This window comes from Megalobrama amblycephala, linkage group LG6 (assembly GCF_018812025.1).
Source record: "Megalobrama amblycephala isolate DHTTF-2021 linkage group LG6, ASM1881202v1, whole genome shotgun sequence".
In the NCBI taxonomy this organism is placed as follows: domain Eukaryota; kingdom Metazoa; phylum Chordata; class Actinopteri; order Cypriniformes; family Xenocyprididae; genus Megalobrama; species Megalobrama amblycephala.
In genome coordinates this window covers 22,327,202-22,352,409 of record NC_063049.1, presented here as the reverse complement: position 1 = coordinate 22,352,409, position 25,208 = coordinate 22,327,202, and the positions used below count along the sequence as shown (strand labels likewise).

General features: G+C 36.8%; 3 protein-coding genes across 9 annotated transcripts in view; 2 read left to right on the top strand and 1 right to left on the bottom strand.

The window, feature by feature from the left end:
- Positions 1-3,998, bottom strand: part of kdm6a (lysine (K)-specific demethylase 6A) — a 62,898-nt gene extending 58,900 nt beyond the window's left edge. For 2 of the 5 annotated variants that reach the window (XM_048193390.1, XM_048193392.1), the window contains exons 1-2: positions 3,498-3,998; positions 3,297-3,360 (exon numbers count right to left, since the gene is read on the bottom strand). In XM_048193390.1, coding sequence (XP_048049347.1) covers positions 3,297-3,360; positions 3,498-3,655 — 222 coding nt within the window. In that variant the 5' untranslated portion in view covers positions 3,656-3,998. The remainder of the gene's footprint in view (positions 1-3,296; positions 3,361-3,497) is intronic. The other 3 variants (XM_048193388.1, XM_048193391.1, XM_048193393.1) reach the window with 2 other exon arrangements.
- Positions 3,999-4,562: 564 nt separating this feature from the next.
- fundc1 (FUN14 domain containing 1) lies at positions 4,563-6,641 on the top strand. Of its 2 annotated transcripts, none has more exons than XM_048193399.1 (5): positions 4,563-4,700; positions 5,280-5,442; positions 5,549-5,624; positions 5,728-5,856; positions 6,038-6,641. In XM_048193399.1, exons 1-5 carry the CDS (start codon positions 4,682-4,684, stop codon positions 6,113-6,115), a joined length of 465 nt encoding a protein of 154 aa, XP_048049356.1. In that variant the 5' UTR covers positions 4,563-4,681; the 3' UTR covers positions 6,116-6,641. The 2 variants fall into 2 exon arrangements, with proteins under 2 accessions (XP_048049356.1, XP_048049355.1); XM_048193398.1 differs by lacking the exon at positions 4,563-4,700 and adding an exon at positions 5,165-5,185 and having other exon boundaries at positions 5,264-5,442.
- Positions 6,642-7,210: 569 nt separating this feature from the next.
- efhc2 (EF-hand domain (C-terminal) containing 2) lies at positions 7,211-18,370 on the top strand. Of its 2 annotated transcripts, none has more exons than XM_048193396.1 (15): positions 7,211-7,329; positions 7,674-7,862; positions 7,955-8,105; positions 8,199-8,422; positions 8,491-8,742; positions 9,967-10,074; positions 10,228-10,366; positions 11,511-11,676; positions 12,622-12,764; positions 12,850-13,046; positions 13,220-13,353; positions 14,681-14,875; positions 16,434-16,526; positions 16,621-16,723; positions 18,169-18,370. In XM_048193396.1, the coding sequence occupies exons 1-15, from the start codon at positions 7,288-7,290 to the stop codon at positions 18,277-18,279; spliced, it is 2,247 nt and encodes a 748-aa protein (XP_048049353.1). In that variant the 5' UTR covers positions 7,211-7,287; the 3' UTR covers positions 18,280-18,370. The 2 variants fall into 2 exon arrangements, with proteins under 2 accessions (XP_048049353.1, XP_048049352.1); XM_048193395.1 differs by lacking the exon at positions 18,169-18,370 and adding an exon at positions 16,833-17,098.
- Positions 18,371-25,208: the final 6,838 nt, after the last annotated feature.

The window sequence follows — 25,208 nt, the reverse complement described above, 5'->3', positions numbered from 1 at the left end:
TGATAAAATCAGTGATCAGCGAACAAACAGAAGCTCAACCGTACTTGCTTGACACGTGAGAACAAACATAATTGGTTCTTGCGGAAGCCCAAGAATGAACCTCATTGGTTCTCGCACATCAAGCAAGCATGCTTGAGCTTCCGTTTACCATCTGATGTGTGCATTGATGAATGTGTATATGTGAATAAAAGCCTAAATTAAATCTGTTCATCATAAAGCGATCGTGCCTCTTGAGAAAATGTGGACTAAACTGCTCAATTTATATGGATTAGTTTCACAATCTTTTCATGAACTTTTTGAAGCATCAAAGTGGTAGTTGTGTGGACTGTCAATAGAGGGACAGAAATCTCTCAGAATTCTTTAAAGGTGCCCTAGAATTAAAAATTGAATTTATCTTAGCATAGTTAAATAACAAGAGTTCAGTACATGGAAATGACATACAGTGAGTCTCAAACACCATTGTTTCCTCCTTCCTATATAAATCTCATTTGTTTAAAAAGACCTCCAAAAAAACAGGCGAATTTCAACATAACACCGACTGTTACGTAACAGTCGGGGTGTATGCCCCCAATATTTGCATATGCCAGCTCATGTTCAAGCATTAGACAAGAGCAGGACGTCTGGATGAGCACAGCTGAATCATCAGACTAGGTAAGCAAGCAAGAACAATAGCGAAAAATGGCAGATGGAGCAATAATAACTGACATGATCTATGATTACATGATATTTTTAGTGATATTTGTAAATTGTCTTTGTCTAAATGTTTCGTTAGCAAGTTGCTAATGTACCGTTAAATGTGGTTAAAGTTACCATCGTTTCTTACTGTATTCACGGAGACAAGACTGTCATTATTTTCATTTTTTAAACACTTGCAGTCTGTATAATTCATAAACAACTTCATTCTTTATAAATCTCTCCAACAGTGTGTAATGTTAGCTTTAGCCACGGAGCATAACCTCAAACTCATTCAGAATCAAATGTAAACATCCAAATAAATACCATACTTAGGCGATTAGACATGCTGCATGACAAACACTTTGTAAAGAACAATTTTGAGGGTTATATTAGCTGTGTGAACTTTGTTTATGCTGTTAAAGGCAAGCACGAGCTCCGTGGGCAGGGAGCGTAAGCATTTAAAGGGGCCGCAGCCTAAATGAGCTCATATTTAATAATGCCCCAAAATAAGCAGTTAAAAAAATTTATAAAAAAATCTATGGGGTATTTTGAGCTGAAACGTCACAGACACATTCAGGGGACACCTTAGACTTATATTACATCTTTTAAAAAGACATTCTACGGCACCTTTAAAATGTCTTCACTTGTGTTTGGAAGATGAATGAAAGTCTTACGGGTTTGGAGCGATATTAGGGTGAGTAAATGATGACAGAATTTAAATTTTTGGGTGAACTAACCCTTTAAGATGTTCTATCATCAGCAACAATTATTTATGGCATTTCTTAAGGCCGGTAAATATCAATATCTATGAATAATAAATGCATCCTATTAATCTCATTATCTTACAGCACAGTTTTGTTTACAAGCTCACATCCATACTTGGGATTAAAATTGAGTGCACAGAATTTTTCTCTCTTTTTTTTCATTATTATCACTTAAATCTTAAACTTTATTGCAATTCATGTTTACTTTAAGGGTACTGCAAAATGACAATGAAATGTTTAAAAATACAAATATTTTGTCCATATGCAACAGCCACATATATAAATAAAACATAATTCATTAAAAGTGACAAATTATCCAGCACTGAAGCACTGTCTGCAACAAATGCTACTTGCAAATATGCTGGAAAAGTCATGCAACCTAGAAAAGAAACCCAAGTTAACTGGCCAAATTAAAAACTCCATTATCTGCAAAATGCATTGTTAAACCACATACAAGTGCTCGTAAGCAACTGGCTAACTTTACTGAAAGACTGACTGCTGAGATAAGACTGATAAGAGCCAAGTAGCTTTCACCTCACCTCATGCAGTTACAGTTGGTTAGCATCATGCTAACCAGCTAACATCTAGTCACTGCCGGGTGAAACACTGGTGGTTTTAGAGCTTAACCATCCCAGTTATCTCGAAACACTACAATAGCCAACAGACTGGGCTAAGATCTGCAAATAAGTTCAATAATTCACAACTCTGGCCTAACCGAGTATGAACAGCTCGGCTAGCTAAACTTACAGAGAGGGTTTAACGACAGATGCATCTTCTGGCTCAATATAAAGCTATTAAGACACAATACTCTATGATCAAGACAATCAATTTATTCAAAAACAAAAAACATCGACAGTTTAACTAATATTCAAATGGATGCAAATAATTGCCCTCAACTCTTCATTACCACATTTCAGAGCAACAGTGACAATGGGGGAACAAGCGAAAAAAGCTTTAACTAAAACAGTGAAATCATTTCATGCAATAATAAAGACTTACAAAAATAAATCTAATCAACAGTCTATTCCTCGGATGGTGAGATCAAAACAAAGCACAAAATGAAGAAAGTCTGACTGCAGTTTAAATGCGCAAGAACTCGACAAAGTCAGCACCCAAACTAATGTAGTTTAGCAACTCTATGATTACTTTTAAGGCAGATTAATATTTAAAATATTAACTGAAGGGCTCAACTACAGATCCGTATCGCTGACCTGCACAGAGCAGCCTATCAAGTCAATTTTAATTGTACAGTGTTTTAATACGAGCAGATTTACAAGTCATGATGGTAATGATTATAATATCTAGTCGCATTTAGCAGATTATAGCCAAGCAATAATATAATTTTGCAACGATATTAACAATCACGCAGCTTTAATATTATGGTATATTGCTTTACGTGAGTATTACTGTATATGCGGGTGGAGTCAAATGCACTATATCCAACTTTATAGCGCTGGTCGATATTACAGTTCATATTTATTTATCTCTGTATATTATAACTGTAGTACAACGTGTAATACTGTGTATATATCTTCTCTGTCTTGTTACATTATAGATATCTGTTTAAAGCATCATAGAAGTGTCACGTACACTGCATCTTTCTGTACAATACAATGTTTGTCTCTGCAATATGCACATATTCTGACTATATATGGCTGCTGATTATTAAAGTAAGTTATATGTTTATGTCTATATTAGAACCCCTTAAGTGTCATTGCATAGTGTACTGTATCAATACAATGCATTTCTTTCTGTGCAATATGATTATACTGTGCAGACTTAAATTTCCCTTATATGTTTAGAAGAGTTATGTGCCTAATATGTCTATAGATCCCCATCAGTGTCATACACTCATACCTTTAACAGCAAGGCCTTCGTTCTGGCGCCATCTTCATGAAGCCTCTGAAATCCAAATAGTGTACTGCAAATAGAGGACAACACAGGCGGTTCCGTGTTACTTTACCTACACCGCATTCATTTGCACCGCTTCAACATGCGGGGCAGGCTCATAAAAATGCACGGAGGGTCATCGGTGCAGGTAAAGGGATTTTAACTGACCTGTCTATGCTGGCTAAGCGCTCCCGTTCTTGCGGCGTAAGCTTCGGAAAGTCCTCCTCGGTTTCACTCGCTTTTCCCGCCGCCATTTTCTTTTCCTCATCACCAGCAGCAGCAGCAGCGCGAGCTACAGCGGCCACCGACACTCCGCACGATTTCATAGACAAAAAACTCCAGCGAAAATATTTACGCACCGCAAGCCAAGCACCTTTTTGCGTAGATCGAAACGCAAAAATGAATAGACGGAAAATAATTTCCTCTGAACACCCCCTTTTTCACATTGTCCTCGACATAAATGAGTCGCAGGTAGCAGGTACACCAAAATGCATGCAGAATGAGCAATGCAAGGTTTAACGGTAAATTGTTATTTAGTAATGTCTCAAACTTCCCCCTAGTCGCCAGCTCAAACTTGTTATAATTGTGTCACTCAAGCGAACCCACGCCGCCGCCGTCGGAACGCCTTCTCTGTGGTTTTGGCCAATCACTGCTTTCCATCAGGACCACGTGATCGGCCTTGTCTTGGGATCCTTTTTTTCACATAAACTTTCAAGGGGGAGGGTAAATAACAAACCCCTCAACTTTACGCCGTACCTTTGCCTGCTGCGATTGGCTCATCTGGATTTATTATGATTACGTAACACCATCTTAAAACGCATTATTGGTTCAAGCATCTGTCTGTTTGAAAACTCTGGGTTTTGAGGATGTAACGAGAACGTTGCTACTACGATTTTATGTATATATACGCTGTACAGTATTGTATTGTATTTTAAGGATATTTGCAGTTCTGTGATTTATTTTTAATGCTGTAATGTCTCATTTTCAGATAATAAATACCATCATATTATATCCCATAAATTATCATCATGTCCTGTTCTTTCTTTCTTTCTTAAAAATCCCCGAATAGGCATATATATATATATACACCCAATAACCTTATAGACAAATTGTGGAATTTATTAAGATTATTATTATTCGTTATAGTGTTTCTTATCATATAAAATAAAGCCTTTTTAGGCAATATGGAAATAACTCTTAGTTAAACAATATTTTATATTCTAAAATTACACTAAACAGTTTGCAAAGTATTTTGAGATTAACACATACAGGCAATCGTATGGGTCACGTAAATTACGTAGGATTTTGCGTAGAGCTGCAGCGGTTGCGAACAGTGAACGCAGCCTCATAAAATGGCGGATCGCGGTGAAGGTAAATAAATCGGCCAACCAAACATTTTAATGAATAGTCTTGATTGACAACGTTTTTATTTAACCACATGGGTTATATGCAACAAGACTACAAGTGTTTTCAATGAAGTAGCATTATGTTCGCTTATTATGTCAGCAGTACGGATCATGTAACTAAATCGTGGACGATTCAACCTGACTGTTTTGATTTTCATTCGTGTCTTTGTAATTGCACGTCGGTGAATGCTTTTAAAATATCCTCTAACGTGCCTTTACTCTCGGGTTATGCATTTCAATATAATATGGTGAAGTTGGAGCTATTAGCAGTGATAAAATACTTAAAGAATGGTTCGTGCTCATGGTTCGAGAACATAAGAGGGTTAATCTAAATTAATAAAGGAGGTAAAACAGGTTGTGGGCCTACAATTGCTGCTTTGGTGGAAATCCATGAATAATCTATATGCCTATTGTTTTCCAATGCAAAACATCCTAATTAATTATATGAAGGTGCATTTCACTTGCATTAATGTTTTGTGATTTTGAACTCTGTGAATGTACAATTACTATATTCACGTTTAATGACAGTTTCTGTTGCTTTCAGATGTAGATGCAGAGAGTGAAGATGAATTGTATGAGGTGGTTAACATCACAGATTATGCTAGGAGGCATCAATGGTGGAGTCGTGTTTTTGGGAACAGTACAGGACCCATTGCAGAAAAGTATTCTGTGGCTTCACAGATCATGATGGGTGGAGTGACAGGATGGTTAGTATTAATATAGACTACCAATATTTTATGTTGTTCTACATGTATGAAATAACTGAATAAATGCATAAATTAGTATGTCCACTCAAAGATCTTTGTCCTCTAGGTGTGCTGGATATCTCTTTCAGAGAGTTGGAAAAATTATGGCTACTGCTGTTGGAGGGGGATTTCTTTTGTTACAAGTATGGGTTATTAAAATGCATGCATCATATAGCCAAGCCATTTTAAAGATTAGGCTTTAATGTCATCTTACCTATGGGGGGAAAATATCTTTTCTTATTTCAGATTGCCAACCACAGTGGCTATGTGCAGGTTGACTGGAGGAAAGTGGAAAAGGATGTTAATAAAGCTAAAAAGCATTTGAAGAAAAATGCAAACAAAGCAGCCCCTGAGCTCAATTCTTTTATAGAAGAGGTAGGTATTTTGTCATATTTTCGTCATATAATCATGTACTAGTGTATACAAAAAAACAAAACAATCTAAATCTAAAAATACCACTTTGTATTATCATTTAGTGCATGCACAGAATGCTTCAGCAACTTCTTACTATATAATATAACTTGCATTCTGTAAATGGTGTTTTTGTCCTACACAGTCTACAGAATTTGTGAAGAGGAATATTGTTATCTCAGGTGGATTTGTTGGAGGATTTCTGCTGGGTCTGGCATCTTAAATGAAACCTGGATCTACTGTATTGCCACTGATATAAGTAGTTTGCACAGTAATATTCTCCCTTATTTCAGTATCACAGCGATACAGCTCTGGAACATGATGTATTGTCAGAAGCAGTCAGTGCAATGGACATTTGCTGAACTATTGTTCTGAACATATTTCTCTTAACTGTATATAGCCTAAACAACCCGAAGGAAAGAGAGATGTATCTTGTGCCAATAACTTTATAGAAAATGGGTGGTGTGGTTTTTATTATGTTGTTTTTAATTTTATTTTGCTTATTGTTAATCAGTAAGACATCAACATGAAGTTTGTTACATGTACAACTACTAAAGTGTTTCTTACTGTATTTTGTTTTTGACAGTACATTATTTGAGTTGTATAATTTCCTTAATATCTACTTGTGAAGAAGCATGCATTGTTTTGTTTTTTTAAAGTTTTACTTTTGTGATGTATTTTATTAATATATAGTCTAATCCACCAATAACATGTTTGTGGAAATAATAAAACTAATGTCTTTCTGGTTATTTACTGTCTATTCACACTTACTGTTTTGTTTTCTAGTTTTAAGAGCACCTGTCCTGTTGCTTTTAATTTAATCTGGTTGTTCTCCAGTGGTGCAAGGAAAAAAATCTAAACTTGAGTTTTAAATCAATTTGATGTATCTTTATAGTTGGTATATATTTATAGAAGACAAAAGCATGAAATTCTTTTACCCAACAGACTTTTTTTCCAGGGTGAGTAAATTTATGAGAAATTGGTCATGCAGACAATAAACAGATCATGTCAACACAAAAACTTGGCTGAAGAGAGTGAGAAGTAGTACTGTATGTCATTAGCTCAAATAAATGTATTAATAATTTCTGACTTAATTATTTGATAATTTGTTAATGCATGTTTAGCGTTATAAATGGAGACGGTGATATTCAAAATTGCCCTTTCTTGCAGAGATACCGGAAATATGATTAATGTATTTTTAAACGGAAAACATAATAGATTAACAGATAATAAATATCAGATAGAACCTTATAATTACAAGATGAAGAGAAGAAACAATGTATTATCACGTGATCTGTGTTCGTTGCCTAGCAATGATATTTGCAAACAAGTTATTACCTTGGCAACCACTTCCACTGCACTGAGGAAATACTACATTATCGCTTGCTTGTAATAATGGCGTTACCGATGCTGCCTGGAAATTCAGTCAACAGAAATGTGAGTATCTATTCAAATGGTTTGTCTGTGTTGAGGAAAAATATATTGTTAATAAAAGTTGTCTGTGTTGTTAGCTATGTTAGCGACTAGAGCGGTTTACTTTTGAAAACTTGCGTGTGTGTGTGTGTGTGTATGTATATGTAACTGTTATGTGTAAGCTATATATATATATATATATCTCTCAACCATTAATTGCTGATGAAGAAAATTGAAACCTCATACAATAGAGTAAAAACGACAGAACAAGTAACAGGTTAAATTGATGGAAACAGATGCTGAAGTGTGGAAGTGCAGGATTTTCAAGAAATGATTGTACATTTTATTTTCTATTAACCATTTTCCAGCTTGGAAGAGACAAATTTCACAAATCCCAGCATTTTGATTATTCAAATGGAGTAGCCATGATGGTTGGGGCAGAGAAGCCAGGCATTGGAGGAGAACTGCTTCTGGGGCAGAGCACAAGACCCAAATATTCACTTTTTCCAAAGAGAGAAGGCAGTGATGCTCCGGCATGGGTTGCCTTTAACAAACAGGTTTGTCATCATTATGAGGGAATATAATATACCTTTTTACTCAATCCTGTACTAAGTATATTAATTTCCCCTCACTATTTTCTTACCTGAAGGTCCTTTGTTTTGATGCTTATTTCCAAGAAACTGTACCTCAGAGGAGGGAAGAAAAATATAGAGTTAGAAAGTGCAAGATTTACTTCTACCTGGAGGATGACACTATACAAGTAGTAGAGCCAGAACTCAAAAACAGCGGGATCCCACAGGGTAAACTATCAAAATCAAACATATAGCATTCTGATTAATTAGAAACCAGTAAAAACATCCTGTTTAAATCCAGCTGTTCTCCTTCCATTGTAGGAACCCTGATTCGGCGCCACCGTATTCCTCTCCCAGCTCCTAACGATGATCGCTTCTACAATGTGCACCATTTTAACATCAATCAGGAAATAGTGCTCTATTCCAGGACCTTTATGATTACGGACTGTGACCCCTTCACACGTAACTTCTTGATAAAAATGGGGGTGCGCATAAACCCTCCTGCTTCCGCACCAGCAGATCCCTATACCACCCTTCGACAAGAGGTAAGCACCACATGTCTAAACACACATATCAATACTTCAATATTATATATTTCTTTCCCCCCACACAGATGGAGGAGAACATGAAGCCACTGCGGCCGTATGAAAGATTGGATACCCTAAAGCAGTTTTTGGAACATGACCGCAAAGTCCTGCGCTTCTATTGCTGCTGGGATGATACTGAGAGCATGTTTGGAGACCCCAGAGAGCTGATCTTGCATTACTTCCTGGCAGATGACACCATGGAAATTTACGAAGTTGTCCCTCCAAACTCCGGTCGAGATGCTATCCCAAAATTTCTGCACAGGGGCAAGCTTCCCAAGGTTAGTAAAAAACAGCACAGCAAAAAAGATTTTCTTAACATATCCTTAGTATATTAAAGTAACCATGAATCAAAATTGACAAATCTTGTTTTCAATGAAATATTGTAGTATTTATCCTTGCACATTATTATCTTAAAAATTCATGTGCCCGTGTAATCTTTAATATCCTTAACTTACCCTCCCTGTTGCAACCCATCCTCTGATGAAGTGTTTTTTGGAATGAGGGCAGGGCAACCTGTCACTCACACAGCAATAGAAAAACACAACGATCTGATTCAATCCAAATGGACAAAATCAAGTCATGTCCTAAATTTTTTCGTTCGATGAAGTCTTTATACTCGAATATACATTACAATAGGGAAGAAAAGATCACAACATCCATTTCATGCCGACTTGAACACATCCTGAAAAAAGTTTCCACCAAAATATAACTGTTTTCAATATTAACAATAAGAAATGTTTCATAAGTACCAAATCAGCATATTAGAATGATTCCTGAAGGATCATGTGACACTGAAGGCTGGTATAATGGCCACTGAAAATTTCCATCTTTGCCATCACAGGAATAAATTACAATTACACATTTAGAAAATTATATATTTAAAATATATTAAAATAGAAAACAGTTATTTTAAATTGCAATATTTCACAAAATCTTACTGTATTTTGATCAATTCAACATTAGTGAGTATAAGAGACTTCTTTCAAAAACATAAAAAAAAAAGTATAAGACCCCAAGCATATGAACGGTATTGTATAAGCATAAGGTTTAAACTTAAACAAGAAATGAATTTGTATGTAATACAAATGATAAAAATACTAAAGCTACAGAGGTGATGATTTCAATGGCTGTGTTTGAAAAAATGTGAAATTAAATGAAAATGAGTCTTTACTGTTTGTTCGACCTTTAGACGAGACTAAGTGGTTATCAGTTCCTCTCTCCTCTTTTGCTTGGACAAATTTCTCCATCTTCCATGCCAAGCTTTTATCCAGACTGACAGGGCTGAAAGAACATCCAACTTCCCTAAAGCACTTTTCAGTTTCCTCGCTGCTTTTGTTTTCCAGTCTAAATTCATTATAAAGGAAGGATTTGTTCAGGGTTTTTTTTTCTTTCTGTTGTCATGTTGTTTTGTCAAACATTCTGTTGCCTTTCACTAAATGTCATCTGAAAAGGTTTGCAGGAATCCCCCAGTGCAATTATTTTCTCTTAATTCTGCCAAACAGAATGCTCCTATTCCCAAACGTCAGCCTGGAGAAATAACAGACCGTACAGTCCTCAATGTATTTGGACCAGTTGGACAAGGAGGACGCTACATTTTAGATAGCCTCAAAGTAAGTACTGATTAAAAAATAGTCCACTTTGTGAACACCCTAGGAAATTCACATTATCAGTTTTTTTTATAAATACCATTTTTAATTAGTTTAGTAGCCAATTGTTTCAGTTTTAAGGGCCTAGTATGTCAATGTCTCCTTGACATTTTACAGACTGGAGCAGTAGATGAAGAATTCTATAAAGACTGTGACCTGACCATTGGAGGCGTCATTAACGTGTGGGGTCGTAGGGTCATATTATGTGACTGTGACAACTTCACTAAAGAGTATTATCGCTCCAAATATGGTGTTGGTGAGTTACATCATGACTCAAGGGGATGAAGTAGTATTTATGCTTTTATATATGTTGAGATACTGGCCTAATGTTTATATTGATTAATCTATCATATTTGTAATAGGTTTGTGTCAATGAAAATAATCTAATTCCTTAGAGTCAAAGGAGTATATAGATAGCCATTTTTCATTTTATTATTTACAATATTATTTTTTAGTGTAAAATATAAATATTTAATAATAATAACAATATCTAACAATAATTATTATTAGTTTGTCATATGTAGTGCCACAGGAATAGTAATTATTATTAGCATTTCCACGACCCTACATAGGACAAATGGTTTGGAGAATGGATGGATTGTTGTTAATATTATTATTATCATTATTAGTTTTGGAGATTTTCAGAGGGAGGTCTATTTTCAGGATGCTGTCAATGACCACATGATGTCAGTATTGAGTTTCATCTGTAACTCTGAAGCTACAATGAACTAATATTTATTGTGTTTGCTACAAACAAACTCTCTACAAAGTGCTTCTTGTGCTCTATTGCTTTTTGCAGTGAAGTAAAAAGCAAATTTACATACCTCAACCCCTCATTCTCAGCACGCATCTCATCTGTGTGGTCTGACAAGCTGTTCATTATTTTCAAAGTCTTCCTGTCGTAAATCCCATGTCTCTATGAAAGACTAATGCTCCCCGGTGTGCTTTCATCCCTGTGAATAACTGTCGGAATAACACTCATTGAACAGCAGAAGACTAAAGAAGCAGAACTGATTGACACCTCAAGGTGACTCAGTTTTTGGACAGCGGATATGAGCAATGGCCAGCCTGGCCTCTTTATCTTCAAAAGCCGGGACATGAGAAGCACACGAGCTCTGTGCCAACAGTAACACAATACGGGTGCGCGTGCATCTGTCTGCCGTGGCGTTATGCCGACTGAAGAGATCATAGCATTAGTTACACATGAGCCTAATGGAGCCGGGTTGACACAGGCTCTGATGAAGCACTTGTTCATTTTAAGAGGTTAAGAGGTTACAGATTGAATTCATATGGCTAAACGCAACTCAGTACGGCCTCACTTCCGGCGTTTCATGCTTATGTCTGCAAAAGTGTGTGTGTGGGAGATGTTTTTGATGTTTTCTTTCTGTGTGGCTTCATAGAGGACTTCACACCTGTCTCATACAAGGCCCCGCCCCCTCCTAAACCAGCCAAACAGGTGCCACCCTACACTGGATTTGGATCTGAGGAAGATTCGCTCTGCTCCTGTCAGGGTTTGCTGCCTAAACCTCCACAGAAAGATTTCAGGAAGCTTATGGAGAAAGACAGGTAACCAGCAGTGATATTCTCCCTTAGGACGTGCAGAGTATATGCTTGCCTTCCATTTAAAACCATTAATAATATATCAAAACAACATGTCAGACCCTAACTGCTTTCTGATCATTTTGACAGAAGAGTTTAGACCCTTGTCTGTCCTACTAAAGTCATCCTTCATCAGTTAAGTGCAGCTCTTTGCAGTTCAGCACTAGGAAGTGGATGAACATATGCCTTTATAAATAATCAGAGGCTCAAACACAATCTCATGATACTTCCGATGTAAAACTCGCTTTTGCAAGTCAGTTTATTATTGTACATTGTTTTCACAGTGCTTCACTTCCAAATATAATCCCAGAACCAGTATCATGCTGCGAATTATTCTCTTGCTCAATTTGCTTTGGACAATATATTGTCATACATTGGCAGGCATTGAGTTTGAAGAGAAAAACAAAGCTCTTCTAAATAAAGGATTCTTTTATAGATAGTAATAACCTCAAAGCAGCTAAGTGACAGGACTAAACCCACAGCGAATAAGCAAGGAAACATCTTGAATGTAAGTAAGAAACCAAGACCCATCTTGATCTTGTCGGCTGGTGAATAAATATTTAAAGAATAGTCATTACAAGTTGGAAAGAGGACAGATCTTCAGACTTTCTAGTGAACTTAGAGAGTCCATTAGTATAATGAGCATATAAAAATGCTTGGCACAAGTATGTCAGATGCAATTTAGTCTGTTTAGTCTATAAGGCTGTCAAGATGAAGATGGTGAGCAAACAGGTCACCAATGAGCTCATCCGTGCAGGCTGTGGCTGATGCCCACATTAGCTGTTTGTAGTTAGGATGCACATAGATTTGGGAATGGAAAAAGTTAAAAGACTAGTGAATAGCAATCAGTTTTTAACTGATCACAGTTCAAAAGTTTGGGGATAAATTAGCTTTTTTTCCCCTCAACTTTAGGCAAGGTCTGGTGAGCAATGTGTTGAGATTTGTGGGGAAAATGTTGACTGACAGTCCTATCGACAAGGAACGTGTTTTTATCATATGCGTCTACCTCAGTGATGACACCATAGCAGTCTTTGAACCTCCTCAGAGAAACTCAGGTACTGCCGTCCTGTTTAAATTCAGATCTGAAAAAACCATAATGAAGATTCTGCCTAATGTTATTCCATTGTTCTTGTGTTTAAGGTGTGATTGGGGGTAAGTTCTTAGAGAGAGGTCGAGTGAAGAAGCCAGGACAGGAGCTGTTTAAGAGTGAGATGTCTGAGTATTTCACAGCTCAGGATTTGTATGTGGGAGCTCGACTGGATCTGAACAGTCAGCCATTCCAGCTGCTGGATGCTGATGAATTTACATTCAACTATATGGAGCAGCATGCTGATGAGGTAACACACAAAACAAAACTTTTTTTGTCTTTTCTCTTTTCCACAACCTATTTTCATTAACTTAAATTAGTCTTTAATGAACAAATCATCCAACTTTTTTGCTAAGCTGTGCCAAGATATATGTTTCTACACAGAAACTTCATTGAAAGCCCTTATGTTTCTCAATTACTCAGTTCCCCAAGGCCAATATTGGCACCATTATCAGCAAGGTAAAATCCATCAGTGAGGAACAGCAGAAGAAAGTAAAACAGTACTTCATGATGAGTGACCCAAGCAGCACTGGCTTCATTCCATATGAGTCATTCAGGTAAGGAGCCGGCCAAAAAAACACAAATAAAAGGTACATAACACCCTTTTCTAGCCTGCTATATAAAATACAGTTATACTGAGTGAGATTTTGGACCAATATCACTGATTTTGTGTTTTGTGGGTGGGATTACCTGCTTAAATAGAACTGACTGGCAAAATGTCCTGTCGCAGTCATGGCTGATTGGGGAAAAACTTTTTTTGGGGGAAAACAAAAAAACGTTGTTCCTGCAAGACTATAAGAAGCACTGACTTCTGTCATAGAAATATTGTCGAATAGAAGCAGTAAAGGCTAAATCACACTCCACAGTAGGTCTACATCAGATTACAGTAGGTCTACATCACTTCTCAGACATTTCAAGACCCAACAAACAAAGATGCAACATGTTCAATCGGCAAAAACAAGTGCCGAACAATGCCAACAGATGCTGACAGCAGTAACACAATGATTTGACAGGACTCAACAAATGTGCCTTTGGTTGGCGTCTGTCGATGCAGTGTGAATTGGCCTTAAAGGGTTAGTTCACCCAAAAATGAAAATTCTGTCATTTATTACTTACCCTCATGCCGTTCCACACCCGTAAGACCTTCGTTAATCTTCGGAACACAAATTAAGATATTTTTGTTGAAAACCGATGGCTCCATGAGGCCTGCATAGGGAGCAATGACATTTCCTCTCTCAAGATCCATAAAGGTACTAAAAACATATTTAAATCGGTTCATGTGAGTACAGTGGTTCAATATTAATATTATAAACAACGAGAATATTTTTGGTGCGCCAAAAAAAACAAAATAACGACTTATATAGTGATGGTCGATTTCAAAACACTGCTTCAGGAAGCTTCGGAGCACAAATGAATCAGTGTGTCGAATCAGCTGTTCAGAGCGCCAAAGTCACGTGATTTCAGCAGTTTGGCAGTTTGACACGCGATCCGAATCCGAAGCTTTCTGAAGCAGTGTTTTGAAATCGGCCATCACTAAATAAGTCGTTATTTTGTTTTTTTGGCGCACCAAAAATATTCTCGTCGCTTTATAATATTAGTATTGAACCACTGTACTCACATGAACTGATTTAAATATGTTTTTAGTACATTAATGGATCTTGAGAGAGGAAATGTCATTGCTGGCTATGGAGGCCTCACTGAGCCATCGGATTTAATTTGTGTTCCGAAGATTAACGAAGGTCTTACGGGTGTGGAACGGCATGAGGGTGAGTAATAAATGACAGAATTTTCATTTTTGGGTGAACTAACCCTTTAAAAGTAATGAGTAAAATATTTAGACTGACATTGCACACAAACTTAAATTCATGATTGTGTTCTTTACAGGACTCTGTTGGCAGATATGGACATTCAGTTGTCTGAACACGAGATCATGACGCTGGGTCGCAATTATTCAGTGCAGGAACAGCCAGAGGTGGACGTGGGCCTCATGCTTGCTGTGGCTCAGGATCAGCTAAAGAAGAAAAACTTTGAGAACTTCTCAGATATGATCCGTGCTTTCACACATGAGGACCGGGACAGGTAGAGCTTTATCAGGGTTTATTTCTTGTAATCATCTTTCAATTTCAGTCTCAAATCTTAACTTTTTAAAATAAATATTAATATAATATTAATAAAATAAATATTAAATACATATATTAATAATAATATATGTAATTTTGATAATTATTTTTATGAATTTCATGCAATTCTGCAAATAGGGTTCTTAGAGACAATATTTATTCTCATGGTTTATTAGTGGGATAGCGTGATGAATTTTAAATTTAGATTTTTCTGCATATGTGTTTAGTTTCAAAATGGGATGCATTTTTTGTGCATTCAGTTCTTCTTTTAAGGAAAGGAAACAAAGTAATATATCAAATATGTCAATTCTTTGGCTTTCTTCCCATACCATTGATAACACATTAAAATGTAGCTGTAATGTAAATTAAAACAATGTAATGTAAATTAAAACAAATTCTTTTTCTAAAAGTCTGAGACCACCACTTCTTTATTGTTTTTTTTTTTTTTTTCATTTTAAAATAAAATATATTTTACCTGCATAACAATTTGAATCAAATTTTACTAATGACCTCAAAATAGTCTATCCTAATTATTTACAATGCATTTTACTTCAGAATGTTTTTTGTTTTACATGTTTCCAGATTTAAATACTAGATTTCTAAAATATACACCCGTGTTTAAACAATCTCATAAATTAGCATGTTGACTTTGTCCTAGTTTACTGTATATTTCCTTGTGCATATACACTCTGTAGCACTATATGCATATGATCAAATGTTTATAATATGAAATTAACATTGACATAAACATGCATTCATACAGAACCACAAAACCATTCCCCACTTTTCCTTAAGGACATACACTCTCATGCAGGCACTGATGTGGACCTCTAACAATCACAGTGAGGTAGAATAACCATCAATCTGCCTTAGATTGAGGGGGTGCGATTAGTTCCAGCGGTTCAAGTGTAGCATTGGAAACAGATGAAGACCTGTGGCATGTTGCAGGCAGAGGAAATAGATGAGGAAGAATGCCGACAGGTCAACGTGCTTGTCCTGTTTATGTCACCCTGTGGAAAGTTTAGTTATTTTAAGATGTTCAAAATGTTCTGAAAATAATGAACCTAGAACGTCTGCAGCTGTCTATCATGAATTCCATAAGACTGTATTATAATTTTCTAATCGATTATATACTCTTATATTTTATAATATGAACCATATTCATTATTTTTTTTTAAAGAAACTAATACTTTTATTCAGCAAGGATGCATTAAACTGATCAAAAGAGACAGTAAAGACATTTCTAATGTTAGAAAATTATTAATATTTCAAATAAATGCTGTTCTTTTAAATCTGTTCATCACATTTATCAACATTACTGTTTTTACTTTATTTTTGATCAAATAAATGCAACCTTGGTGAGCATAAAAGATGTTTTTCAATAACGGTAAACGTAGTGAAATGGTAGTGTGTGCGTCTGCATCTATATTAAATTATATGTTTATTAAAGAATTTTCTCACATAAGTTGCTCATTTATCTTTTTTTCTCATTTCTGTTCACACAAATTGTGCTGTAGATCTGGACACCTCTCTTCTAAAGAGGCACGGATCATCTGTAAAGCCTTCCGACTGCCCCTTTCTGATGACCTACTACGAGCCCTTTTTGAGAAGTAGGGTCAACAGAGCAAAACTCCCATTTATTATCCATGAAACATTTCAACACAACGCATCCATATTTCCTGCATCTCTCATGTTCACATCCAGGTTTCAAGACGAGTCTGAGAAGATTGACTATCACGCCTTCCTATCAGGTATCAACTGGAGAGAAAACCCCGCCCCTGCTGTGCTTCCAGATGTCACCGTGAAGGTGAGTTTGAACGTGGTCTGGATGCAATGATTACTATCAAGAAAAATAGTCCATTTGTTCTGTCACCAAACACATACTTTGAGACGTCATTGTCTGTCGTTTGCTAAAGCCGCCACATGCACATGAGAGTGTTTGTGTCAGGGTCCAGGCCGTGGGCCCCACAAGCTTTGAGCACCTCCAAGCCTCATCTCAAGTAAATCAGCCTTGGGAAAAACCCACTCAACAACTACTCTGAAGTGGAGCTTTTATTACAGCACAGTAATTTAGCATGCCTGCTTGGAACCTAAGCAGAACCATCTGCTCACTGACTCACAACGACAAGACTTGCAGTTCTACAGGGTCTTTTCTGACCAGCAGGGGGAGTTAGCAGTTGAATCGTCTCTGTAGTTTCTCTCTGCTGTCTTTTCTATTTTATCAGGGCTTGCAGAAGCATACATAGCGATACGATGAGAAGCAAGCATTCTGGTTTTTTTTTGTTTTTTTGCTTTGCTCGTTCATTTCTCATAGCTCATTTCATGTTGTTTATTGACTGTTAAATTTGCCAGTTTCCAGCCATTTCCTGTGGCCCTCGTTGAACTAGCAGCCATCACAATGGTAAATTACCCTGCATATATCAAACACTTCTTAGTATGAAAGAAAGAAGAATATGCGCCTTCAGTGCCACACTGAAAATGTAAGGATCGATTGATCAGTCTAATCGTTCTCGTCTAGTGAACAGAGCCATGTTTTCATGTTTAGTACTTAAATTTATTTTATTTCAGTTAGTTGCCAAGGCAACATTTATAATTCTTGTTTATGTTTTCATCTTTTATTTATATTTTATTTTAGCTCAATTTCAGTAGTTTTAGGTTTAGATGACAATAAAAAACATTGCTGGTATCATTTCACTGACAAGCATTAGTTTGTGGAGAACGCGGATGCTGCGAGTTACTCTAAACCGTTATTACAGTTCATACGTGCGTGTTGATGACTACACTAATTTATGGTAGTATGTCAGAGTATGATATACCATATTTTATCGCAGTACTACATTTACCATGGTCAAAACACACAAAACTGTCCCCCTTTTTGAATTAATTGATAATTACATTGGATATTTCAATGATATATAGACTGCTGAACTAGAAATGTCCCCGGTTTTCATTTCAAAAATCTGGTCACCTTAACATATTGAGCAATAAAAATCTTATCTGCTGCAATTCTTTTTAAAAGATGATTACGGGTCTGATTTACTGAAGCACGCAAAGTCGTTAAACATTTGTCATACATTTTTAAATAGCTAGTACAAGACATTTACCATGTGGAAAAGTCAATCCAGCCTGATAAATCTATCTCTCAGTGCGCCTTAATTTGGAGAGACATGAAATGAGAGTGCCAGCTAAACACATGTGCTCCAGGAAACTCTGCAAACTGTTTCTCAAACCCTGCCTTGCTGTTGTTTTTAGCTTGACGTAGACTGGAGGGGAGAAGCTGCAGACCCTGCAGTTAAAACCATCAACTACTCACTCTTGCTGGAGGATGTCTTTGGCAGCGCCACAAACATTAATGACAGCTGAGAACGGCCTGATGGGATCCTCAATAACATGAGAAAAGTCGAGAAATCTGCTCAAGTTTGTGTATTGCACTGATTAAATTCACATTGTTGCACGTTGTTGTTTCTGCTTTGCTGCATGAATGTCATAATACCATTTATGTGTATTTTTATTTGACTTAAAATCAAAAACATGCTGGAATGAGAGCTGTTTGGAAGTGCCTAATGTGCCTTGGGACCAAGCGCGGAGCAGTTAAAAATACGAGCTGCTAAATCAAACCATATTTCATATACAGGCAAACAGACATGCACATTTGCTGTGATTGTGTGGATAAAGCCGTCAATATAATATGACAACATGCCATTGCTATACGAGGGAAAATAACTGCCCACTATACAGTACCCAAATTCATATTTCCCAAAAGCCTTTTCATGATTTAGCTAAAGGAAAGCGATTAATGGTAAAAATGATACCATTAAACGCTTTCCTTTCCACTGACTGTTCACACTTTGATTTGGCACATTATGCAATTGATAAATGCTAATGCTGTATATAAAAAGACAGGTTGAGCATGTCTGTAATCAGAGCTTTTGCGTTCAAGGCCTCAGTTCCTGGCCAAGACAGAAGAAGTGCATTACATCACACCGGTATTATCAAGTCTTCATTCCTAGCTTTCACACTTACTAAAATATTAGCCTCATGAGTTAGCAGGCTTCTGTCTGAAACACAAAGGCTGACGCATCTAGGACATATTTAGCCTGGCTCCAGTGAATGGGGAATGAGGCCACACTTTGACATCCTAGAATGCAACAATGACCCCGCTTACATCTGGTATTAACATCCATTTCTGTGGTCAGCATTAAATACAGGTATAAAATTGGGTCCAAATTGTTTTGGGATCTGATCACTCTCAAACCACATTCTGAAGTAGTCAAAAATCATGTGACCACATTGTATTTTTAGTGTAAATGTTAATGTGTGTCAGGCAACTACAAGAAATTGCCAGATAATGTGTGTAAAACAAAGTCTGGTAAATGAATACATGTAGATCATGTTTAAGCATATACGTTTATTTAATACAGGTGCTCAACTAAAATAACTATAAGCATGAAAACCACGCCAAACTCCCGAGCTCCTGGATTCCTTTTGAAATAACTGAATTTTGTCCGCAACCAAGGGTAAGTGTGACCGCACTTTAAGTCATTTTTGTGGCATAGTAAGTCTACGGAGCCCCTAGACTACAAATTATTGAGATGTACAATGTTAGTAGAAATTATTAATAAACTTACAGTGCAACATTTAGAGGGACAATTCACCCAAAGCAAACTAAGGTAAGTGTAGTAAGAACCTATGGATCACCCGCTACAGGCTTTACACAGCCTTTCAGAGCCGTTCACCGTTTTAATGTTTCCTGGCTCTTGTTTAACTGATGTTTATTCAGTCTCTAGTCGAGACTCCCTAAGTTTCTGTACAGGAAAATGTAATAAAAGTCTCTGGTGCAAAAGATCTCCAATGAACTTTTTAAAGGTCTATTGGTGGTTGCTAAACATTCTAATTATTGTATTGTAGTCAAAGCCAGTCATATTGCTTTAGTTAATTCGTTAGCAAATACTTTCTTGTCCAAAATAACTTACTACTGAAGAGAAAGATCTGAACCAACAGATTTAAAGGGTTTGTTTACCCAAAAATGTAATTTATTACTCACCCTCGTGCTGTTCCACACAAGATATTTTTGATTATATCCGATGGCTAAGTGAGGCCTGCATTGCCAGCAATGACATTTTCTCTCTCAAGATCCATTGAACATATTTAAATCAGTTCATGTGAGTACAGTGGTTCAATATTAATATTATAATGCGACGAGAATATTTTTGGTGCCCAAAAAAACAAAATAACGACTATTATAGTGATGGCCGATTTCAAAACACTGAAGCTTAGGAGCGTTATGAATCTTTTGTGTCGAATCAGAGGTTCGGACCGCCAAAGTCACGTGATTTCAGCAGTTTGGCGGTTTGACACGCAATCCGAATCATGATTCGACACGCTGATTCATAACGCTCCGAAGCTTCCTGAAGCAGTGTTTTGAAATCGGCCATCACTATATAAATCGTTATATAGCGCACCAAAAATATTCTCGGTTTTATAACATTTATATTGAACCACTGTACTCACATGAACTGATTTAAATATGTTTTTAGTACCTTTATGGATCTTGAGAGAGGAAATGTCATTGCTGTGAATGCAGGCCTCACGGAACCATCGGATTTCAACAAAAATAGCTTAATTTGTGTTCTGAAGATGAACGAAGGTCTTACGGGTGTGGAACGGCATGAGGGTAAGTAAACCATGGTAGATATTGTAGAACATTACAGTGTTTATGTATTTTGTTAAAATACATACATCTGAAATTAATATGAAGAGACAATAAGTATGCCATTTGTAGGTTAGTTTCTCCAAAAATTGTCAAAAAACATTCTTGTTTGTTTGGGCACCGAGCAGCCAGACGCAGCAACAGCCCCTCAACCAATGGCATACATTGGGGTGGGGCTACTTGTTTAACTGACCAATGGCAGACGGGGAGTGTTTAGAGAAAGCTGTCTGAAATCAGTCGTTTTGCATTTGGAAACAGTAGTGATCCACAAATTACACACTTCAGCTTTAAGAATATAAAATTTCACTGGCTTCCAACAAAAAAGAAATTCTGCCAGTTTTTGTTGCAGTCTTACTATTTCATATTAAAATCCTTTTAACATTACTAATAAAAAAAATGTACGCACAATATCAGCTTTAATACATGACTCCTTTGGGTTCACAGTGAACAAGAGAACCTCATAAAATTTTAATTATCTCCTCGTAAAAACTACACCCATGTGACCCATCTCATTACTTAGTCTGAAATGGCAGTGGACAAAATTACTTTTTTTAATAGCATCTGATCTGTGAGGAGCGGTGACTTCTTTAACTGAGTATGTTGAGTGCTAATCTTTCACTTCAAAAATGTAGTTTCATCTAAGAGTACATATCACTTACAGCAACTGCCTACAAAAGACAACACAATTAAATGAGATTGTCCTTCTTATTTTTCAGATGGGTTTACATTTAATAGAAAAAAGTATACTGTATATTTCATTTAATACATTTAATAGCTGCAGAAACTCAGTGGACGGTCATTTTGCCTTGTCCTTTCCTCAGCTACAGAGACTTGACAATGCTCACAGAAATTGGCACAGGCATAGTAAACAGCCAGAATTAAGTCTTTTTTAGGAGGCCAGTTGCTGCCTCAGGTACACATAGGGATACAGTTAAATTCTCCTCTGTTTTGCCTTTAGATGCTCTTCTTTTTTTTACTGCACTCTCTTGACTAATTCATACAGAAATCTTAATCAAGCTTGAATTCTATATCTGTATTTTCCTGTTATTTCCTTGCAAAGTACTTACTTTAGTACTAGGTATGCGTTTTTCCCTGCCAAACCTGGTACAGTGATCATTGCAAGGTTGTCTTTGGCAAGTATTGTTTTAAATAGCTAGAGGAAGACAAGTTTTTCTACGCTGGCTGTAAATTAGGACTATGGACTATTTTCATCCAGGTCAGCAATCCCGACGGAGCTCATTTCTGGAAGACAGTGCGACAGCATGCATTGTTTCAATATAAATCACCCAAAATTACGAGACCTTTTTGTCATGTAGCTTGAAATGAGACTTCATGATCAAATCCTGAGCTTGAAAACTTTGGCTCACTTTGTGTTCCTCACTTGACAAGCTGCTTTATAACTATCTTGTGGGTAAAAAAAAAGCCAATTTCAGTTGACAGGGAGACAGATATGAATCTGTGGATGAAATCCATGGATAAATACTGTCATGTAAGAAGACATCAAGGCAGGCAAACACAATGTCTTTCGAAAAACTCACCCCCTTTTGTCCTTCTAGTAAATTTCAGTTCATCGGTAAAAAGGTTTGAATACAATAATAGCGTATTTGCAGACAAATAAATCACTTGATATGATACTTGTGCCACATCAAATTGCAAAACGGAAGTTGAAAGAATAGTTGAGTGTTGAAAGACTACAGATGCTCCTGGATACAATAAAAATATGATGGACATGAGAAGGGCTCACTTCCAGGATGGGAAGCTTTTGGAGGAAATCTCTGTTAAGGCTATTTTGCTCTCGCTGACAGACCAGGTCAACGGCAGTCTTCATTTGTCTTGCAGTCATAGAAACGATTCAGAGAAATGATTTATTTTTACTGTATGCATGTGTATATGTGCGCCTCACTAAAATACCCAGCTAGTACCATGTAACTCAACCCTGTTGTCATGATCAGCCCACTTTGGATTAGCATTGTGCTAATCTACTTCAATTCAGATTTGCAGTGTGTGAACAGGAGTTGCTGGTTGTTAATGATGGTGCTGTCAAGGGGTCAACAGATAGAAGGTGAGAACATTTGTGAGGTCACACCAAGTCTTGCAGGTAATTTATGTTGAGTCAACTTTTGACCTCCTGAGTTTTTAGCACAGCCTTTATTTCTCAAGAGGATTGCAACTTTGCATGATGATAATCACATTTTTTGCTGCATTTCTTTTGTAAGATTGTATGTTAGTCATTTGCTGTTTTTCTTTATTTGCAAAGTTCATTTCTAGGTGTATGTGAGAAGCTTCAAACTGAGTTGTTTTTAAATAGTTTTTTTCCCCTCCTAAACTTCACATCATGGAAACCGCTGGATAAAATTGGTAAGATCTGACAATCAGATATTGTCAAGCCACAAACCCTCAATTCCCTTTCGGATGAAGTCCATATCTCAAATTTTTCTCCCTCTAGTGCCAATATTTGCAGTAATTTAATTTCAACTGCCTCCTTCACCATGATCTTTAAGGGACATTTTTTGGCCACAGGAAGACAAAACTTTGAGAAAAACAGAAATGTTTGCTGGATTCTCTCCATGTAGGAGATGTGAAATAGCAATTATGCGTTCATTGGGAACTCATAATTGCACATCTGTTTTTTATTTTATATTCCAAGAATAGAGTTATGTGCTTTGCATTTGAATGCTATTTCTTCGCATTTTGTAAGAATTTCAAGACTCACGCTAGTGTATAAAGATGTGAATTTAATACAGCAATTGTCGTTACCCCTTTGTAACTGTTCTCGATGTAGAGAAAATAGTTTTTTTTTTTTTTTTGGTTTTCCATTTTCCTGCAACATATAACTACATACATACTTCAAAATAGCTTCCAGCTGAATTGAGTTACACCTCCCAAGTCTCATGGAATACAGCAAGAAACCCTGCAGACCAATTGTTTTTAAGTAAACTAACTCCGCTAACAGTTTTATAACCTGGACCTCATAAAGGAGGGCCAGACTTTTGGTCAAGTCCTCTGATTTCGCTGGAATTCCCATTTGCTTGTCGGTGTGGCATCTGGGGGCGAGTATGTGTGTGTCCCTAAGGTGATATACGACTGCTTTGTCACGTTCCACATCTGACAACCATCCCAAGATGTACATCATCCATCCTTTTCCCTTTTCCATGTGATTCCTCAATAAAAGAGGGGGTGTGAATGTCGAAGCGGAGGGGAGGGGAGCTGAGAGGGAGGGGAAGGAATCAGAGCTCACACACAATCGGCATGCGTGAGAGAGAGTAAAAGAGAAACAGAGAGAGGGGAGAGAGCAAGTGGATGAGGGAGAGGGAGAGATCTAAAGGCAATTGTTGCTTAAGAAATTTCATTTCTGTCCTAGAGGAGCCAGCTGGGATTGGATATTGCAGGTTAAACAGCACCAGGCAGAAGGTAAGACCACCAGCGTTGTAAAGGTGACCAGGTCATCAGAGTTACTTTTTACTGGTTGCAAGGTTACCACTGTACATTTGTGTTTTACTGTTTGTTGTTTTAGCAGCGCATACATTACTAAGTATACAATTTATATTTATTACATAAATTTATATATATATATATATATATATATATATATATATATATATATATATATATATATATATATATATATATGTGATTTCTTAGCCAGAATTGACAAGCAAACTAAAGAAAATCGACCTCACAAATGCAAGAGTCCAGTTTTTATCTGATGTTTCTTAGTTCAGAGTGACGGTGCATATTAATTAGATTAGATCAAATACGTAGTGATTTTTCTCAGAGTGACTCATAGCCGAAGTAAGACGGCTATGTTAAATATGATGAGGCTCACCTAATGTGTGCTGAGGGAGATCGGTTGCTAAGGTACGTCATCAGCATTATATTGAGAATTTGGTCCCTGTCTGTGCAAGACAAGCAGCTAAGCCAGAGAAATCATAGATATTCTGAGGATTGAGCTCAAGGAAGAGGTGAGCTAGAACACACTTCCCCCGAGATGTTAAATGTAAAAGCTGGCAATGTCAACCAGTTTTATGTGTGCAACTCATTCATAATCAAATACTATGCAATAGTCCTTTGACGACTTAAGTATTAAAGGCACAATATGTAAGATTTTTGGATTAAAATATCCAAAAACCACTAGAGCAGTGTTATATATTTTGTTGACTTGTGTACTTACATTACCCCAGATGTTTCCAAGAATGTTTAAATCCAGAGAAATAAGCAATTTTAACCAGGACAAGGACCGTGTCACTGCGTCGCCTATCAATGACATCATACCCGTGTTACCCCCGGTTTTATTTTATTTTATATATGTGTTTTATTAGACAGGTGAGCAACTGTTTCGACACATTCATCGACAGAAAAAAAATCATCGTTATATAGCTCAACACTGTTAGTCTTATTGTTTAAATCTTGTTTTCTTGATTTACAGTGAGTACCATGTTTTACCATGCCTAATATTGATCTAGCTTACTGCAGTGTGCAACAAGTGTCTCATAGTAGCTGGCGGGGCGAATGCACAGAGTAGTATTATAACAACTTTCAATAAACAAAAGTATCTAATATGATAAAACAGTGCTGCATTATC